Source organism: Sciurus carolinensis, chromosome 19 (assembly GCF_902686445.1).
Source record: "Sciurus carolinensis chromosome 19, mSciCar1.2, whole genome shotgun sequence".
NCBI lineage: Eukaryota > Metazoa > Chordata > Mammalia > Rodentia > Sciuridae > Sciurus > Sciurus carolinensis.
In genome coordinates, this window is record NC_062231.1 from 14,886,426 (window position 1) to 14,907,561 (window position 21,136).

A 21,136-nucleotide genomic window follows, 5' to 3' on the forward strand; every position below is an offset into this window, starting at 1 on the left:
TGCAATGGGTATGCTTTCAATTGCCGACTCTTCTGACTCCCACCATGTGGTTCTGAGATGTGGTTTCAGGACAAAAGAAAAGGAAACACCATCAAGCGGAACATAGTAAATATATACTGTGTAATGTGTACTCTTTTCTAGTTTGGACTACACCACCCAGCCTCTGTCCTGTCCTCTAGTCACGGGCTCCAGGAGAAGGTGGCAGGGGTAACTCTGAGGTCTAAGCTCCCCACCGCAAAAGAGATGCAGGAAAAGCGGGGACCCATTCAGTGACTCCTGATGCTACAGAGTGATCTCCCTTTGGAGGAGGGAAGGGAGGGCTCTTCCTGCAATCTGGAGCTCTCCTTAACTCTGGAGCAGCCTCCATTGCTCCATCAACCCTCATCATGGCCCGGTGTCGCGGCCACAGCATAGACCCGACAAGAGGGAGGGCACCCTGCTTCTGAGACCAGACTGCTCTGGAGCCAGGACTGTGGACCTTGTTAATGAAGAGCCCCTCTTTTCCCAACCCTGTTAAAATGCCACTCTACCCCTACTGACATCCTTTGTAGACTTGGGCCTCCTTCTGCAATTCCCCTTCTGCTCTCTCATCTGGGTGTCTCCTCTGGCACCAGCCACACCATTTTACTTACTGTCACTTTTTTTTTATATGTGGTGGGGAAAGTCTCCTTCACTTTGCTTTAACAAAATTTCCTGGTTATTCTCAACCTGTTCTTCTGAGGTAATGTTAAGAATTTGCCAAGACCTCCCGCTCTGCCCTCCTCCCACCCAATTCTGGGCCCTGTCACTCTATGTGCCATCCCCCTCCCCCTCATTGTAATTACTGCTCCCAAGGGTTGCTAAATACAGTGTGTCCTGTCAGGAGGGACAAAAATCCTGAATCTTGCAGGAAGCCTGATGTCCCTCCGGTCATTTCACCTGTTGCCTAGGCCTGGGAGTTGTGAGGAAGAGTCCACCAAACCCCCACCCAGCCTTAGCTTAGGAACCAAAGTCACTTCGTGATTGTGCAGAGGTGGACCCTCCGCCTGCCGCCAGTCAGAAGGAAAAAAAGGGGTTCTCCTAGACCCAGAGCTTTACAAGGGTGACCTCGGAGAGAACATGGGGCCCACGCTGTGCTGCCGATCCTCATGGAGAAACATTTGTTCCTGTCTCCACTTCCTTAAATTGTTTTTGGTTATTCTATTTCAGGGGGTTTTGGGGGCAGTCCCCTCTTATTCTTTGATTCAGAGTTTCAGCGCCTGTGGGATACGGAGGTTTCCTGCTTCCTCCCCTCACGCCATTCTTGCTCTGCCTACCGGAGGCTGCCAACCTGGTGCATCTGACAAGCCTCCCCCTCAAATCTCCCCTGCAGTAGCATCTAAAATCCCACTTCAGAGGATCTGGCAGGAAAGGGCTGCTTCTTGAAGGCTTTGGAACCTTCCAGAGCCAAGGCAATAATCAGACAACAGGAAGTCCCCAGTTCTTTTCCAGGTTCCAAATCAAGCGCTCCTGATTTTAAATGTAGAGATCCCACCACCCAAGGCAGGGAATGGAGTAGGGGAAAGGATCCCAGGTCCTGGGCAGCTGCCATCACCACCCCCTCCAAAAACAAGAGATTCGAGGCTTCTTGGGGCCACCCCTCAGCCCCTCGGTCTGTTTTGTAATGTCTGTGGTGCTCTCCCTCCCGAGCCGTTCCTCTCGGGGGTCGCCACACTTGCTAACTCTTGTGTGCACATCTTTTATAACAGTAGTGAGGGACTGGTGCCGCCTCCAGCTTCCACAAGCTGCCCGGGCTCTGGGGGGCTCTGGGACAACTGGGGCTGGGAAGGGACTGTGCTCTTACTGTACACTCCTTATTTCTCTGTATCTCTGGCTTGTGCTCTTTGTAACGAATGGGATTTGTCTGCCTTTTCAACACTATACTGAGCAATAACAATAAACGCACACGTGGAAATGCAGGCACGGTTCCCATCACAAAGCCTTTTTCTGCAGGACACCTGGGCCCCCACCCTCTGCGGGTTTGAATTCGGGGAAATCAAGCCCCTGGTTGGGAAGGACACTTTGCTCTCCCTCTACCAGGTCACACCTTTTGACCACCCACCAAACGAGGGAGGCACACTTAACCTGTCATGAGCCATTAACCCATCAAGAATGGCTGACCGGGCTGGGGAGATAGCTCAGCTGGTAGAGCGCTTGCCTTGCAAGCACAAGGCCCTGGGTTCGATCCCCAGCACTGCAAAAAAAAAAATAAATAAATAAATAAATGGCTGACCATCTCAGAGAGGAAGACTTTGTGGGGGGGAAGGGCCTCAGGAGGATCAGGAGATTCTGGAGCAAAGGGACTGGGAGGTGGAGGGCACAGGTTGGAGAAAGTTAAGAATGATTTGGGGTGTGGGATTAGTCAGAGGGAGGAGATGGGAAATATAGGATGTAGGTGGCATCTTCCACTGGGGAGGGAGAAGGCAAAAGGGAGTCTGAGCTTTGTGAACCTCTGCTAAGGATTGGAAAAGAAAAAGAATATTCTCAGACCAAGAAACAATTCCCAATGCTGCTTCAAAAGCTGAGGTTTACACATACACAATAAATATTCAAATTTTCCAAACTCCCAAAATCAAACATTTCTGGTCCCAAGCATTTCAGATAAGAGATGCTCAACCTGTATTATATTTCTCACTTACCAGAGGAGGAAACAGCAGCACAGAGAGGTAAATGAAGACCTTTCCCACATAATAAGTAATCGAGTTCATCTTGACACCAGAGTCAGCACCTAAACCTCTCTATAACAATGTCTTTCAGTCCCACCCCCAAATATCTTAATGAGTAAAATACATACCCATTGTTTGTCCCAAATCTGTTTCTTCAGCTTCAATGTTTACACTAGGAAATTCCATTAATAACAAGTACACCTCTGCATTATATTTATATCTAATATGCCTCTGTGCCTATTTCCCACTAGAAGAAACTGAGGTTCAGAAAGAACTGACTTGATCTTATCACCCAGAGGATCAGTGGTGCAACTACCTAACCAAGACTAGGGATTCCTTGAAGAACAGGAGAGCAAGCTGTCCCCCATGACTTTGTTCCCTGCTCTACCCTAGGAACCACCCCCTCATGCCCCCGCAATATTTCTTTATTGTGGGAAAATCTCAGAAGCTGGGGTGGGGGTGGAAGGCTGGCTTGCTTCCTGAAGCCTGGAACTTAGTTCTACTAACAGGGAACTCCCCTGGCCCCCTCTCCAATGTTCCTTGACATCCTGGGCCTATCAACATCTTCCTGGCGATATCTCTCAGGCTAGGATTTTTAGCCCGTTTCAACAGAGGAAACTTAAGGACTATGACTCACTAAAGAAAGCAAGGCTGCACTGTAAGCTACTTGCACCCTAATACTAGAGTGGGGCCAGAGCTAGACCATGTGTGGCCCAGGGGAGCCCCGAGGCTCTGCCCTGCAGTGTGAAATTCTCCATTTGCTTGTGGGGAGACCCTGACTGCCCTCCCTTGGGAAGCCAGGCATCTAGGAGTTGGGGATACTGAGGGTTGGGCTCCTGGACTCCAGATACAAGAGCTTGGCTGAGGTGCCACCATGCCTGGGGGAATCTACCTGCTAAGCCAGCCTCAGCCCATACCAGGGGGACCCAATTTTTTTTTTTTTTTTTTTTTTTTTGCGGTGCTGGGGATTGAACCCAGGGCCTTGTGCTTGTGAGGCAAGCATGCTACCAACTGAGCCACATCCCCAGCCCAAGGGGGACCCATTTTTAAGGGGAAGTTTGGAGTCTCCAAAGTCATAGGTCCTGGGGCTTAGGGAAGGCCCTGGCCCTGAGGTGGGACTAACAAGGAGGAGCTAAGACGGGTCTACTCAACTCCCACAAAACCAATCATCTTCCAGTGTTCACCAAAAAGCCCAGAACCAGAACCCAGAACCGCCGAGAGGTCGGTGAAGCTGCCATTATTAATGCTTTCATTTCTAGGTCTCAGAAAAAGGGACGGCTTGGTCAGGATAGATATTCACTACAGCTTCAGATTCCAACCGCCCTCCTCACGGGTCGCCCAGGCAACCAGAGCTCCGCCCCGTGGAACTCCCGCGTTCCGCCAGGATAAGGGGGCGGAGCCACAGGAGGGCGGGGCGCGGCCCGTGGAAGACGCCGGACCTCCGCGCAAGCCGAGCGTGTTGCTACCCGGAGGCTTCAGAGCGACGGGCCGCTACTTTTGCCGACCCGGCGCCGGAAGTGAGCCGTACGGACGCTACGCCTCAAGCTGCCACGTCCGAGACCTGGAGTCGCTCTCGCTGCAGCTATGGTGAGTGCGGGGACTGGGGTCGCGGAGCAGGGTTTGGGCCACTTTCGCGGCCTTTATGCCACCTTGAGGCGCAAAGCCTGGACTGGGACCGTTCTGCTCCCCTTCACTACCGGCAGGTTTGGGTGCTCTGTCCCTGTCCTTGTGGACCTTTCAGAGCGAGAGACTGGAGTGAGGCCGCGGAACCTCCTGGGACTCTGCGGGCCTCGCCTCTACCCTGCCTCCCTCATGTCGCTCTCCTTTTCCTTCCGCCATTGAAAACCGAAAACGCCATGGGAGCTACTGTATACCGAGCCCTTAAAAAGTCCCAAGTGTTGCTCGTAATGTCCGCCTGCCGCGCCTCGTGAAGGGGTGCTGTTGTCATGACACTGCAGACGAGAAAACCTGACGCTGAGAGGCGAAGCCTCTTGCACAGCTGGTTAGGGGCAAAGCTGAGATTTCGAACCTTCCTAACCCTTCCGTTCTGCCTCCTACTACCTCTCCCAGCAGAAATGGCTGAACAGTTGTTGAGCACAGGTTCTCCAGGTATGATGGGCTCTTCAGGAAAGATGAACTGAATGAACGAGGTCTCCGTTGTTTAAGATTTCTGGGGTATCTACAGCTTACTGTACATACCGATTGAGTGAACGAATGAACTAATGAATGGCAGTCTCCAGACTGAGCTTGGTACCCTGTGGTAAATGCATGCTCTTAGGAAAATGGATATGCCTTAGCAGCAGGTTCAAGGGAGCCTGCGTGAACCGAAAAATCAGAGCCCTGGGATTAGTTCTTGTTCTGCAGGGAGCTAGGTGTTACTCTTCCCCTTTGGCTTCTGGTTTTTAGCCTTAATAGAATTGGGAGTACTTATCCTCAGTGTTCATCTCATTCTAAATTCATTTATAATTCGTGATTCTGAAGAGGTGAATTGTTTCTGAGTGTGCTGCTTACTGTTTAACAGTGATTATAACAGTAATAACAACAGATAATTTCAGGTGCTTGGGAGGATGAAAGGCTTTAAAACACATACTTGTTTATAAGCACCGTTCACCAATCCTGGCTTGTGGGTGAGGGTGGTTAGAAATGGATGCTGCTTCTAAATAGTAATCCAGTATGAAACTCTCTCAGCAAACCCTCTTCCTGACTCTACCTATCTCTCAGCCATTGGATTTAGGGAATTCAGTGTAACAACTATTTTATGTTCTCAGTGGGCAGTCTGGTGGAATGGATTGTGGCTGGGAGTTGATAGGTTAGGGGAGAGGGCTTTATCCCCAGCTCTGCCTTTAGCTCTGTGACTTTGGCAAGTGTTTCCTCTTCCCTGGGTTTCTTCAGGGCCTTAGTCTATCAGGTGACTGTAATTGACTGCTCCTGGTACTTCCCAGTGCACATGTGAAAGCACTTTGTAACCTGACCACTCAACCCACAGGAGGCTCCTTTTCCTTTCTTCCATTTACAGCCTCTGGGAGCCCACTTTTGGGGCATGTAGAATTTTCTGAGAACTGGTGCTTAGTCAGTATGCACCTCTGACCTGCTTTGCCACCATCCTCTCCCATGGTGCATCTTTCTGAAAAGTGAAGTCAGACTTTATACCTGCAGGGCTTGTGCTGGAAAGAATGAAATGGTTAAGTAATGTCAGTACCAGCCAGTTGTTGTGGTGCCTGCCTATAATCCCAACAACTGGGGAGGCTGAGGCAGGAGGATTGCAAGCTCAAAGCTAGCCTGGGCAACTTAGACCCTATCTCTAAATGAAAATAAGTAAAAAGTGCTGGGGAGGGTATAGCTCAGTGGTAAAACACCCCTGGGTTCAGTCCCCAGTACCAAAGCAAAAATGTCAGCTTCAAAATGAAACCTTTTCAGTCCCCTTTTCCATCCACAGAATTAAAGAGAATAATGATTGAGCAAAGAAAAAGTCAGTTTTTGTTCTTGTGTTCATTCAGCAAATAGTTACTGAGTTCCTTGGGTTTGTAGTAGATGATTTGAAGGGATTCAAAACTACTCATGACTAAGCACAGGAATCCAGGGAGCTCCCCTTTAGTGGAAAGAAGAAACAGCATAAAGGGTTGTAGATATGCAGGGCTGAAATTACACAAGAGTCCAGCCAGTCAAGGATTTGAGAAGTTGATGCCATGACAGCTGTGTACCAGCCCCTCAAACTATTGAGCCTGGATGCCACTAGGTGTGACAGCTGAGTCTATGACAAGTGATAGATGAGGGAGCTGCCTCAGGAGAAGTTTGAATCAAGTCTCCAAGTCATAGATAATAACCCTATTATGCATGAAGTGCCCAGGACATCAGAGGCTATCATCCAGGAAGGGAACATCAGCTCTAACTCCCTCTAGGTCCCGCCTCGCCTTCAAAGGCAGACTGCTTGCCATTCTGCAGTTCACATCAAGATGTCTCAAACCTCTATCTTTGCTTGTTTATCCCTCTGCTTGAACAGTAGTCCCCCAAACCCCAGACCTCACCCCAACCTGTAATCTGGCCAATTCCTCTTCCTCATCTAAGTCCAGTTCATGTCCACCGCCACCCCCTCAGGTCCCTATAATAGTTTAACCATCTTAAAGGATTCATCTTATCATGTTGGGTTCTTTACGTGCAAACTTCTCAAAGATAAGAACTAGCTCTTGACAGATTTTGTCCATCTGCCATCCTCGGCACATGTTCACTGACTAAGTGAGTGAACAGTTGCAGTCAAGAAGTTAACAACAGGTGGATTTAATGAGGTGATTGCATTCTGCCATCAGTTAATTTACCAGCACCATCTTTGATTCCAGGTGTCAGTAATTAACACCGTGGACACCTCCCATGAGGATATGATTGTGAGTATTTAGTCCTCCCTCGGGGGCTTTGGGCATGGGCATTTCTGTGGGAGGGACAAAGTTTGGACTTTTCATTCCCTTTTCTAGTGATCACTTCTGAACCCAGGTGTGACTTTGCAGTGGTTGCCAGTCAGGCTGTAGCCTCAAGGGGTGTGGTCATTCTCCCAGCAGTGTCCTCTGAGTCAGCAGGGCTGACAGTCAGGCTGCCCTGCTGAGGGGTACTTGGGAGCAGTTTGTCACTCAGGGCCCTTGGTCTGGCCAACACAGTAACTTGCTCTAGGATGGAGGCCGAGTGGGTCAGAGGCTGGCCTATGTCTTCCTCCTGCTTTCACTTCTGAGCCCCACTGGAAGGGGGGTTAAATGAGGAGAGAGAAGGAAGATGACTCAGTAGAAAGTCGGTGGGCAGCTGCAGTGAAAGCCTGAGGCAGAGCAGGTCAGACCACCACAGATGGTAGCCAGACAAGACCCTTCAAACCAGAAGTCACTACTGAGGGCATTTCCTCAGTTTCCTGAGGCAAACGCAAGGCTCACCACCGAGGAGGAGGTCCAGAGGTCAAAGTCTCCAGCAGGAAAAAATCCCAGCTGCTTCGTGCAGGGCCAAGTAGTACAAGCAGCCTTTGAGCAAGACCAGGCTTACAGTGTTCTGTGCCCAGGTTGCCACTGCAGCCTGACCACTCAACAGCTGCTTTCAGGTTTCTGAGAATTGGCCTGATAACAGAGTTAATCTGTTCCTGGTTTCAGTCACAAGCAGTCTAGCTATAAGACACACCTCCTTGGATACAGCCCAGCACCATGGACAAGAAAATCCAGTCTGAGGCTCCATAGCTGGTATCTTAACTTTGTGAGCCAGCCTCAATTTCCTCATGGGAGGAATAGTGGCTGTGCTACCTACTTGCATGGATCTAGGAAGCAGGTGAGGCAACATAGTAATTATGGACATTTGCTTACTAAACATCAGACCCCATACTAAGTACTCTTCACTCATAGCTCCTTCAGACTGCCTTACAACTTTTGAAGCAGGTAACAGTCATTAACCCATTTTTAAATATGGAAATTAAAGCTCAAGGAGGTGAGGTCATTACTCAAAGTTTGCATAGCAGATAAGCTAAGGAGTTAGGATTTGAGTCTTAGGTACTATACCCTACTTCCTCCCACAGCATAGTAGCATCTGCTGGAGAAGAGCCTTGGAAATGCACTAGGCTGCCTGTCCCCCACTCCCCTGAGAAAGCCAAGTCTGAAGTAGCAGAGGGGCTGACTCCCAAAGAGGAGTCGGTTTTCCTTGGGTAAGGAGGTGAGAAAGGAACGCTGAGGCAGACACAGGGAATGCTTCCTTTCCCAGGGTGTGATTGCTCCTGGTGACTACAAGGGTGACAGCTAATCACTTCTGAAACCCTTGACATGGGACAGCTGGGAAAGAGCATCCTTGGAATAGGGAGAGCCAGCAAGCAGAAGTGCTAGGGTAGGGGGCAGTAGGTACAATGTCACAGAGAACCATTGCCTAAATGGAAAGGGACTGTGGACAGGAGCCAGCCCAGCTCTGGACAGTCAGGCAGCATCAGGAATTTGGTTCACGAGTGGCACAGCCAGTGACACCTAAGGTATTATTTCCCTTGGGTGGGGAGTCAGAGTTACTAGGCACACCAGTATGGAGAAGGTAAAACCAACCCAGGGGCTGGGGTGGAGTCAGGAACCCAGGTATCTTGAATGGAACCCTGTGTCCAGGCCAGAGGCACAGCACAGAGGACCTGTCTGGGGCTGCTTTCAAGTGTTAACCTTGGGTTCTGAGGCTGAGCTGGACCTCAGGGTACCTTTCCCAATACACCAGGGGCCTGAGAACAGGGCGGCCTGCCCAACTTTTGTTTTCCCATCTTCACCCAACGTAACAGGATTAAAGGGATCTTCCTGGGAATGTGTAAAGGGTGTATAAAACCAGCTGAGTGTGGTTTACTTTGTCCCTTTCAGAAAGACGTCACCTAGCATAGAGTATCTCCTTGCCTAGTGATGGCAATTGTATGAGATTGATTAGTTTAGGATGACTGGATGCAGTGGCGCACGCTTGTCATCCCAGGAACTTGGGAGGTGGAAGCAGGAGAATTGCAGATTCAAAGCAGCCTCGGCAACTTAGACCCTGTCTTTAAAAAGGGCTGTGGATGTGGCTCGGTGGTAAAGTGCCCCTGGGTTCAGTACCAAAAAACAAGTTTGTTCCAGGTAGATTAGTCCAAACTAGCCTCTGTCTGGTGGCTGTCCCCACCCTGCCTGCCCAGCCTGCAGGCTTCCTGAGCTGTCCTCCCTTTGCAGCATGATGCCCAGATGGACTACTATGGCACCCGCCTGGCCACCTGCTCCTCAGACAGGTCCGTCAAAATCTTTGATGTGCGCAACGGCGGGCAGATCCTCATCGCTGACCTCAGGGGGTAAGTGTGGGCAAGCGCAGGAAAGGTCTGCCAGGATCGTGTGCCATCTCATGCCCTGCCTTGAGCTTGAGAGAGGAGGATGGAGCCCAGATTCAGAGCAACCCCAAAGTACATTTAGCAAAGATGACCAGGTCCCAGCACCCCAGTTTACCTCAGCATATGTCCCCAGGGGTGATGCAGCAAAGGGCCCAGGTAGATCCAGCCATGGGTCCCAGCTCTGCACCTACACTCCCACTAGAGGACCTGGAGCAAGTGAGACAGTTTACCTCTTGAATCCTCATCTGCTTACCCTCAAGATGGGCTCATCCTGCTTCCTTCCCAAGTAGTATGTGTGACACAGCCATCCCCCAGTTCACCTTCAGTGTGGGCAGGTACTGATACATTTAAAACTGGTAAACAGCCAGATGTGGGGCCACTTGCTTGTAATCCCAGCAACTTGGAAGGCTGAGGCAGGAGGATGACAAGTTTGAGGCCAACCTTGGCAACTTAGCAAGACCCTGTTTCTCAAAAAAATTAAAAGGGCTGGGGATGTGACTCACTGGTTAAGTACCCCTGGGTTCAATCCCTGGTCCAAAAAAAAAAAAAAAAAAAAAAAAAAACGTGGTAAACAATGCCATTTTACACTGTTTAGCCCTTGTGATCTCCAGAGCATTATTGTAAGAATAAACTTTTTAATCTGTTGTTTTGTTTGCCAGTGGCAGGTGTTGCATGAATATTGGATTTGACAAATGTTTGATTTACCCTTCTCCTTACTGAGATCCTGACTCATTTTTATGCTTACCCCAAGTTCACTGCCTTTCGCCAAGTTGTGGATTTTAACCTGAGCTCCCCAGGGTGCTGTGGGAAGAACTTGGGGTTTGGGGAACTGGGGCAAGGGAAAAAATAGCACCTTTATTTTTGTGACTCTGATATTTCACACTTTGTTCAATTTCGGAGGTGGGACAGAAACCACAGTAGTGTTCGTAGAGCCTGTCACTTGGTTACCAGTAGATGTCACCGGAATTTTCATTTTACATTACAGTTACAGCTCTTAGAATATCATGACTTTAATCTAGATGTGCCACTAGAGTTAGTCCCATCGTACGTGCGTTTAGCAGCTGTGATTTCAGTCAGCTTGGTCAGCTTGCTTCTGTCTTCAGTGCACTGTTCTGAGCATTCCTGACCTGGCCAGACTGCACAGAGCGGAGCCCTGACAACGGGTGCACAGGACCGGTTGAGCTGCATTAAAGCAGACTAGGTTACCCTTTGGGGAAATGGGCCTAAAAGTCGCCCTCTTCCTGAGTGTTGAGGGTGGAGGGACTGAGGAGCCAGCTGCCAGAGTCCCTGTGCAGGAGCTGAGTTCCCTGGGAGCTCCATTTTCCTCATGCTTGAATGATGTGGAATGCCAGGTGGAACGTGTCTCCGTTAGCACTGTGCCAGGTGCTGGGGCTTGAGTCTGCTCAGTTTCATCAGCGGCTGCTTTGTAGGCGCTGGGACTATAGTGTTGTCCCAGCCCGAGGGCAGTGGCTGCTGCCCTAGGGCAAAAGAGTAACCAGGGGCTCGCCCAGCACCAAGTGGGTTGGGTTTGGATTTCTTTTCTGTTTGTTTCATTGTGAGATTTTCATACACGCTCATGACGCCGTTTGATCAAATTCAGTCACCAGTACCTCGGTTTCTCTCCCCCTCCCCTGTTCACTTCTGCCTTACTGGTCTCCCTTCTGTTTTCATGAAATCCTTTCTCCCCTTTTTCTCTCTAGCTTTCACGTAATTAAGAAAACATATGACCATTGACTTTCTGAGTCTGGTGTATTTCAACTAACACATGCTCTCCAGTTTCATCCATTTCCTGCAAATTACATAATTTTGTTGTTCTTTAGGCTGAATAAAACTCCAATGTGTGTATGTACCACATTTTTTAATCCCTTCATCTGTTGGTGACACCTAGACTGGCTCATGGTTTGGCTCTTGTGAGTTGTGCTGCTGTAAACATGGGTATGCATGTGTCACTTCAGAGAAGTACCAAGGGGTGGTAGAGATGAATCATGGGATGAGCCATCTCGACATTCTAAGTCTTATGTAAACCTTGAGGTCCAGGTCACTGGTGTCCCTAACAAAATTATGGCATTAGGTCTGATAGACCAATGCTGCTGCTTCCCTGCCTTGGCTAGACAATGATGAGGTACATTCCACATGTTTCTGCAAAGGTTCCCAGTAGTAGATACTCCCAAATCCACACTGTAGGAATCAGCTCAAAACCATAACAGTGGATTGGTTTTCCCTTTCACCTTTTCTTTTCCTAGTTTCTCACTTTTCCTAGTTCTAGGAGGATTGTTTTCAAAAGGAACTGCCTACACACAGCCCTTTTCTAAGGTCTGCTCTTTGGAGGAACTTGAACCAAGATATTGGTATCATAAGTAGCTCTAGAAAGCAAATCCACAGGGTGAGATTCTGAAATAGTCGCCATGAGGATCCCACAGGTGTGTTGGGTCATGGGTGACACACAGCTGGCATTCAGGAGCACCTCATGTATTCTCATTGTCTTTCAGTGCACCTAGGGACTCTCAACACACTCTTAACACTTTCTTATTTGGGGTTGGGGTTTGTTTAAGTTTCAGAGCTGAAAACTTGCATTTTAAAAAATTTGTTGTAATGAGTCATACATGATAGTAGAATGCACTGTGATGTATCATACATAAGTGGAGGGTAATCTCTCATTCTTCTGGTTGCACATGATGTACAATCACACTGGTCGTGTAGTCATATATACACATAGGGTAATAATGTCGGGTTCACTCTACTGTCCTTCCTACCCCCATACCTCTTCCTGAGCCTCCCTTCATTCCCCTCTACCTAATCCAAAATAACTCTGATCTTTCCTAGCCCCTCTCCCTTATTGTGAGTTAGCATCTGCATAACAGAGAAAATATTCAGCCTTTGGTTTTTTGAGATTGACTTATTTTGCTTAACATGATACTGTCCAGCTTCATCCATTTACCTGCAAATACCATAATTTCATTCTTCTCTAAGGCTGAGTAATATTCCATTGTGTACATATACCACAATTTATTTATCCATTCATCTGTCGAAGGGCATCTAGGTTGGTTCCATAGTTTAGCTATTGTGAATTGAGCTGCCATATGATGTGGTGTCACTGTAGTATGCTGATTTCACATCCTTTAGATATAAACCCAGGAGTGGGATAGCTGGGTCAAATGGTGGTTCCATTCCTGGCTTTCTGAGGAATCTCCACACTGCTTTCCAGAGTGGTTACACCAATTTACTTTCCCACCAGCAGTGTGAGTGTACCTTTTCTCCACATCCTTTTTCTTTTTTGTACCAAGCATTTTTCTAAGCTCTGTGTGTGACTTATCACATTTAACCCTCATGACCACCTTGTGAAAGAAGTTTTACTGATACATTCATTTTCAGATTAAGAGACAAAGTCAGGGAGCCAAGGTTGTGGCCCAGGAGTAGAGTGCTCGCCTTGCACATGTGAGGCCCTGGGTTCCATTTCCATCCTCAGCACCAAATAAAAATAAAAAAGGTTTTGTGTCCATCTGCAACGAAAAACAATTTAAAAAAAAAAAGAGAGCAACAAAGTCAGGGAGGTCTGACCCTGGCCTGCAGTCCAGAGCTAGTGAATTGGGGAGTGGGTTGGCAGGGGCCTGAGCACCCACAGGCTGCCTCCTGTGCTGAGCACACAGCCCTCCCTGAGCAGAGGAAGGGTCCCTGTGCAAGGCTTGCCACCGTGTGTGTGCAGGTGTACCTGTCGTCAGATGAGTGGACAGATGGGGAGATGCCTTTTGAACAGATGACGAGTGGTGGGAAATATCAAAGTAAACACACTGCCTGCTCAGAAGGTGACGTGTGGAGAGTGGGTCGTGACTCGGTCTGCAAATGCTGAGCACCTGTGGGCGTAGACAGTGGTAGACTTGGGCAGTGCTGGCTGCAGCCGGGGAGTGAGGTTTCTCCTGGCTGTCGGGGGCTGCTGGAGTCCTATCTGTCAGCAACCCTGTGACCTCAAGGTGCTCAACCTCTCAGGGCATTAGGGTCCTTACTGTCCAGTCAGTGTCCCTGTGACAGTGACATTCTGTACTCTCCCTATGGAATTCTTAGGGAGATGTTGTCTATTCAGTTCTGTCCGGAACAGGGCCTGGCAGAGCCCTGGGTTATCCCACCTGCCCCTGAGCCGCTCTGACCCCTCCCCTTGCAGGCATGAGGGTCCTGTGTGGCAGGTGGCCTGGGCCCACCCCATGTATGGCAATATCCTGGCATCCTGCTCCTACGACCGGAAAGTCATTATCTGGAAAGAGGAAAATGGCACCTGGGAGAAGACCCATGAGCACTCAGGACATGACTCCTCAGGTACGTGGGGCTGGCAGGTGACCAGGTCTCTTGTGGGAAGAGGGTCTATGTCCTGCTCCCTTCTTGTGCTGGGGCTTGTTTGTCCCTGGGATTTGGTTGGCTTTCTCCTAGTCTGTCATCTGCCATCCTATCTGTGGCTACCTCTGGTTGACGTGCCCTTTCAGTTAAGACCCCAAATCCAAAGCCAGTCCAAAGCAAAATGAGAAGAGTAAACACGACAGTGAATTTTCCTTAAGGTTTATTCACTTTAAGTGCCAGCCTTTATTCTCAGGTGGTTGTCCTACTTTTTTGAAGATGGTCTATGAAATGATGACATTAGTAGATAACAGCATCTTTAAGTCACAAAATCACAACTGCCACAGTGATCCCTGCAGTTATCTTAGAAATGTATTAAAGCGGTAGATCCCGGAAACGGACACTCTACAGCTCGCCGCTCCCTCCCTCCCGCAGTGAACTCTGTGTGCTGGGCCCCCCACGACTACGGCCTGATCCTGGCCTGTGGGAGCTCGGATGGGGCCATCTCCCTGCTGACCTACACCGGGGAGGGCCAGTGGGAAGTGAAGAAGATCAACAACGCTCATACGGTAAGTCCAGCCCTGCCTCCGTGCCGAGGGTGGTGCTGCGGCCCTGCTGCGGGGTGGGCCGGGAGGGCTGCGATCATGTGCTCGAGCCTCCTGTTCTGAAGCCCGAGCAGCTGCACAGCCTCTGCCCGGATTTCTACCTGCTGCCACCTTAGCCGTGGATGCCTCGGTCAACACGCCCCGCAGCAGCCACTGGGACCCCTGCAACTGAGGCTGCTGCAGCGTCACAGGGGCTGAGCTCCCTGTGCTCCTGGGCATTGAACCTTAAGTTTGAAACTGTCCAGAAAACGGTGTGGACGGTGGGGAGACACCTTGTTCTCACAAGACTCAGAATGAAAGAAGGAACGAGCAGCTGTGAGAGTCTCGGGGCTTGTCCACATCACAGCGTGTCTCCACGTGCCTTTCTGTGGCCGAGTGATACTCCCCTGTGGTTGTGCACGTCTAGTTTAGTCATTCACCGGCTGATGGACCCCCTCAGCTCTCACGACCAGAGGCTCCTGTGACCATTCAGGGATAGGTTTCTGCATCAGCACGTGGGTTTCCCTGGGTGTGCACCTAGGTGTGAACTTGCTGAGCCACGTGGTCGTTCTGTTTCCACCAGCAGCTCAAGGTTCTCATTCTCCATGTTCTCACCTCTTTGGTCAGAGCTGTCCTGGCGGGTGTGAGGTGGTGTGTTGCTGTGGTTTTTATTTACATTTTGCTCATCAAAGATGATGCTGGCCATCTTTGCTGTGGTTCTGGACATTTCTGTTTCTACATCATCTTTAGAGAAATGGCTGGGAGGGGTCTTGCACTCTCTTGAGCCAGGTAAGGGGCCAGAGCAAAAGACTAAAGTGATGCGAGTCCTGTCACCCTCCAGGGCTTGCACAGAGTCCCTCACAAGGGGAAGCTGCTGGGGTGAAATCAGAATTCAGCCAGTTAGGGACACAGAAGGACAGAAGAGGTTAGACCAGCACTGGGAAGAACAGGGCCAGGAACTGCTGAGAGTGAGCCATCACCGTGCCAAAACAAGAGAGCGCTCTGAACAAGATCTACTCTGCTGTGTATCTAAAAAGGACAACAAAAAACTAAAAAGGGCCAGGGATGTGGCTGAGCAGCTAAGCAACCTTGGGTTCAAGCCCTGGTACCAAAAAAACGTCAAAACTAGAGAAACTCAAAAATGAGAAAACAGAACTCAGGAAAGAATTAGAAGTAGAAAACACGAAATCAGAAGTACAAGAACAGGTAAAACAGTAACGCCTGGAGAAAAATAGTGTGCAAAGGAGGAAATTTTTCAAAAATCAAAAAAAAAAAAAAAGAAAAGCTTTTGATAAAAAGTAAACAAATAGGAAGTATACAAATAAGTCTCTGAAAAAAGGAAATACTAAAAAAAATCAAGAAAACTTTACAAAGATTTGAAACGTGAGATTGAGAGATCTAACTCTACATTTAAGAACATAAACCCACGCCAGGCACAATGACATACACCTGTAATCCCATTGGCTGGGGAGGCTGAGGCAAGAGGATCGTGAGTTCAAAGCCAGCCTCAGCAACTTAATGGGGCCCTAAACAACTTAGTGACCCTGTCTCAAAATGAAATAATGGAAATGGCTGAGGATGTGGCTCTGTGGTAGAGCACCCCTGGGTTCAGCCCCCAGTACCAAAAATAAGAACATCAACCCAGAGTCACCAACAAAAAGACATAATTCTAGTAAAATTATGACTGTAAACAAATTATTTGGGCAAAACCAAGTTAGATTATCATCAGACTTTTCAACCTTAATGATTCATGCGTAAGAAAAAGGAGTTTAGGACTGGGGGTGTTGCTCAGAGATACAGTATGTGCTTAGCATGCACAAGACCCTGGATTTGAGCCCCAACACCAGAAAAGGCCACATATTCAAAACATTAAGCAGGGCGTGGTGGTGCCAGATTAATCCCAGCAGCTCAGGAGGGTGAGGCAGGAGGATCACAAGTTCAAAGCCAACCTCAGCAACTTGGCAGGCCCTGTCTCAAAAAATAAAATAGGCTGGGGGTGGGGCTCAGTGTTTAAGCACCTCCAGGTTCAACTCCTGGTACCAAAAAAATTATATTCAAGGGAGTTGGGCACAATGGCACACACCTACTACTGAGAATCTGAAGCAGGAGGATCACAAGTTGGAGACCAGCCTGGGCAACTTAGCAAGACACTATCTCAATTAAAGGGAGGTGGGGCAGGTGGGTGGGGCTAGCTCAGTAGTGGAGTGCCCCTAGGTTCCCACCCCAGTAGCTGGGGGTGAACAGTGTGAGGGAGGATGGGGAGAACATTTGCAAAATCTTTTTTTTTTTTTTTTTTAGTTGTTGATGGACCTTTATTTTACTCATTTCTTTATATGTGGTGCTGAGAATTGAACCCAGTGCATCACACATACAAGGCAAGTGCTCTACCACTGAGCCACAACCTCAGCCCTCGCAAAATCTTTTAAAATGTTTTTTTAGTAATCATGTTGGCAGTTGTATTCTGAGAAAGTTTTGTGTGAAATGAGATAAAATCACATGTAATTCTGCGGCTGTCTGCATCCCTAGAACCCAGATTATAATTTTAAAATATAGTTCCTCAAACCAGAGAGATCCCAGGTCTAATGCAGGAAATGTGCAGGGTGAGCCTGGAACATCTTGTCACATCTACAGAAGTGGTCAGAGCTGTACTTGAACACACTACGGTCATCAGAGGAGCCAAGTTGACCTGGCTGACCTTGCCAAGATAGGCAGTCTGAGGGTGAGAATCATTGCAATGAGCCAGATGCAGTGGCACATGCCTGTGATCCCAGCTTGAAGCTGAGGCAGGAGTTGAGTCAGCCTGAGCAATTTAGCAAGGCCTCAGCAACTCAGACCCTGTCTCTAAATAAAAATTTTTAAAAGGGGCTGGGGATGTGGCTCAGTGGTTAAGCACCCCTGGGTTCAATCCCTAGTACCAAAATTTAAAAAATTACAGTGAACTAAAACCAATCAAATATGCATAAATCCAGTAGCACATGAAATTAAAATGAAACCCAGAGTGGCCAACCAGAGTCACTGTATATCAATAGCCTGACACCTCCTGATGAGACCTGTGCTGGAGACCTGTGGCCTTGCAAAGGGGTGCAGCCCCTCACCCTGGTCAGCCTTGGCTCCAGCTCAGTGTTCAAGGACTAAAAGGAGCACCTGAACTGGGTGTGCGTCGGAGAAGCTGGCCTGAGACCAAGGGTCAGTGACTCTGGGTCTTCAGCTGAAAAACTGGAAAGCGAAAAACCCAGAAGGGCTGTACACATTAGATGTTTAAAAAAGAAACTAATGGGCACATGGGTGGCACACCAAGTGGCAGTGTCGGGAGAGGAGGAAGAGCTGAGGGCCAAGGCCATGGTTCAGAGGGGACACAAAGACCTCTCCAGTAGGAAGGAGATGGCCATTTTTGTTTCCCAGTACCTTTATTTCACTTATTTCTCTGTGGTGCTGAGGATGGAACCCAGTGCCTCTCACGTGCTAGGCAAGTGCTCTGCCAGAGCGGCAACCCCAGCCCGAGATGGTCATTTCTTGACAGGGTGACCAGAGTCCTTTAGAGTTCATTAAGCCATGTGCTCATTTTTTGTGGCTTTAGTAGACCCAGCGTGGCCTCCTTTCAGGTACCTGAAAAAGGTAACATTTGGGTTCCTAATTGCACATGCGCAGAGAAGCAGTTAAGCTTCTTTGAGGGAGCGTCGTCAGTGGCTAATTCTTGCTCCTCTCATGGGCCTTGTCGTCTTGTCCTGAAAACTGGAGAGAAGTGACCAGCAGCCTTGGGTGTATACAGCCGTGTTCGCTGCAGGGCACAAGGGTCACCTGGGTCCCTCTTCACAGATTGGCTGCAATGCCGTCAGCTGGGCCCCTGCCGTGGTCCCCGGAAGCCTCATAGACCAGCCCTCAGGGCAGAAGCCCAGTTACATCAAGAAGTTTGCGTCTGGGGGCTGCGACAACCTCATCAAGCTGTGGAAGTGAGTGGCTTGCATGGACCCGCTTCATGGGCACTCTTGGACCCTCCCTACCCCACCACCAGTAGGACACGTCAGAACCTGTCAGAGCATCCCCTCAGGGTTTTTGGGACTGGTTGGGGTTTTTTGTCCTATAGAGGTGTCCCATGAGGCCTGTGGGATGGGGACAGAGGCGGCACAGCCTCCTGCTGAATTCTCTGCTCCTCCCGCAGGGAGGAGGAGGACGGCCAGTGGAAGGAGGAACAGAAGCTGGAGGCACACAGTGACTGGGTTCGCGACGTCGCCTGGGCCCCCTCCATTGGCCTGCCCACCAGCACCATCGCCAGCTGCTCCCAGGTCTGCCCAGACCTATGGGGCCCTCCCTGGTGGCCTAGTGGGAGCTGCCTCCGTCTTCCTTGTTGGAAGGACACAGGGTCAAGTCACCATGCCTGTACTAGTCCTGGTCAGAAGCCAGAGGTGGCTTGCCACCACTGAGATAAAGCGATTACAAGGGACCCAGCACCCCCAGGGGCCAAGTTCAACCTTGGTGGAGGTTTCTTGGGGCAGTTCCTAAGCAAGGGACCTTGGACTCATTTATCTAGCCACCCTTCCCAGTTACACCCCCACCTGGAGAACAAGGCCGCCTCCTCTAACACAAGAATGTTTAATTTGGTTTTTGGAGAGTTGTGCCTGTTGAAGTAGTAGCACGAGGAAAACCCTAGAGAGAAGTTGGCAAGGGCCATCCCAAACCAAGAGGGCCAGAGGGACCTGTGAGGTGTGTTCCTCGGGGTAGACGCAAGCTTAAGGGGGCTGCTTGCCAAAGCTAGGGGGGATGGGAGGCTCCTGCCCCACCTCCTGACTCAAAAGCCTCTCTTCCCAGGATGGACGTGTCTTTATTTGGACCTGTGATGACGCCTCAGGCAACATGTGGTCACCCAAGTTACTGCACAAGTTCAACGATGTCGTGTGGCACGTGAGCTGGTCCATCACAGCCAACATCCTGGCTGTCTCTGGTGGAGACAATAAGGTACGTCCACCCGCTGCTGGGGCCCTGTAGACACTCCCGCTGTTGACAGACGTGGAAGGAACTTTAGAGGACTGTTGTGTCCCTCAATTAGATGGGTAAACCTCACCAGCCACTTTCATGGTTTGTCAGCCTAACCATCGGGCTACCTCTTCATGGTGATGTTCAAACTACAGAAACAGTTTTGTCCAATACACTTGGATTTGTAAAACTAAGTATGATACCTGAGGCCTTCCTGCCACGTCTCCCTCTGACAGCCACCGAGCCAGAGTGGTGAGGGCTGGAAGGGCACCACACTAAGAAATGGACTTGAGAAAGCTTTGGGCCTCCCTGTAAAATTAGGGGTCCTCTGCATGAGGGCAGTGCCATTATTCAGCCCTTCTGCACACAGCTTTATTAGGAGAGGACGGTCAAGTGTACCTAGGATTCACCACCCTCGGTTACTGGAACCATGCTGGATTTGTCCTTTGGTAACTTTGATTTGCATAATGTCCTCAAGGTCCAGCCATACGATAGCCGGGGTCAGACCTCCCCTTCTAAAGCTGACTGTTTACCCTGTGCTGGACACTGGGGTTGCTCCCACCTGCTGCTGTAGATGTCTGGGACCTTCTATAGGAAGCTTTTTCTGGCCAGAGGTCCCATATCACAGCGGTCGCATTCAGATGGCCCTCCCAGGATAAGTAATTGTTCTGTTTCTAGTCGAGTGATGCCTAGACTTGTCTTCGGTGACTTTCACAAGGCAGTGGGGGCACAGGTGCTGAACTTGGAGGCTTCTTCCTACCACATGTTCTGCAGTGTGTGTCCTGGGAAGACAGTCTGTCACCAAAGAGTTTTTAGTGGTTTTTTTTTGTTTGTTTGTTTGGTTCTTAAACTTTAGCACTGGTAAGAGATTGCCAGCTGCATTAGTGTTGAGGGGTCACTCTTTTAAATACTTATGCCTTTACCTGTGGTCTAATGAGGGGGGGCCAGCCTGTGACATACTCTGTGCTGACCTGCAGGTGACCCTGTGGAAAGAGTCTGTGGACGGGCAATGGGTCTGCATCAGTGACGTCAACAAGGGCCAGGGCTCCGTGTCAGCTTCGGTCACAGAGGGCCAGCAGAACGAGCAGTGACAACACAGGTGGGGCCTGGTCCCCCACCTGCCACTCCAGGACTGCCCCTTTCCAAGCCCGTTGGAAGAGGAGCTCCCTGCTCCACCAGGATAGTTTCCCAGGAACAGTTACAAATGCAACCACAGATCGATCATCTGCCTTAACATGACTCCCTGAGGTTTGTAATTTACTGTCTGGCTCAAAGCATTCATGTCATGAAGAACCTACAAATGACTTCAAATCCATTATTTTGAAATACTTTTGGCCATTTTTATGTACCTTTGGGTTTGGGCATTATTTGGGGGGAGGTTGTTCCCAAACTAAATAAAATCATATTGCTTATACTTCTTCCTGCATTTTCCTAACACCCGCCCCACTAAGAAGGCAAAGCTCCATTTGCCTCCTTGGTGTGAGCATCATCAAGATTTGCTTCACGGTGAAGGCAGCACAGTGGTACGGACTCTGACCTGGCCCTGCAGGTGATGCAAGACACAGGTGGCCCATCAGCCAGAGGCCTGAGCTGAGCCAGCAGTCACAATTGTAGAGTTGCTGTGTAGCCATTTGTCCCCAATTCCCTGACACACGACCAGGACCTGCCAAGTGGTAATAAGGGCAGGGGTGATGTGGCGGTGCTCAGGCAAATATGGCCCCTATTCTTCCATCAACTCCATCCTT

The 21,136-nt window shown here is 49.5% G+C and overlaps 1 protein-coding gene across 1 annotated transcript; it reads left to right on the forward strand.

The window, feature by feature from the left end:
- Nucleotides 1-4,170: 4,170 nt before the first annotated feature.
- On the forward strand, nt 4,171-20,805 carry Sec13 (SEC13 homolog, nuclear pore and COPII coat complex component). The gene is made up of 9 exons (XM_047534556.1): nt 4,171-4,271; nt 7,019-7,063; nt 9,362-9,477; nt 13,670-13,821; nt 14,272-14,405; nt 18,237-18,370; nt 18,580-18,703; nt 19,227-19,373; nt 20,369-20,805. The coding sequence occupies exons 1-9, from the start codon at nt 4,269-4,271 to the stop codon at nt 20,480-20,482; spliced, it is 969 nt and encodes a 322-aa protein (XP_047390512.1). The 5' UTR covers nt 4,171-4,268; the 3' UTR covers nt 20,483-20,805.
- The last annotated feature ends 331 nt before the right edge of the window (nt 20,806-21,136 follow it).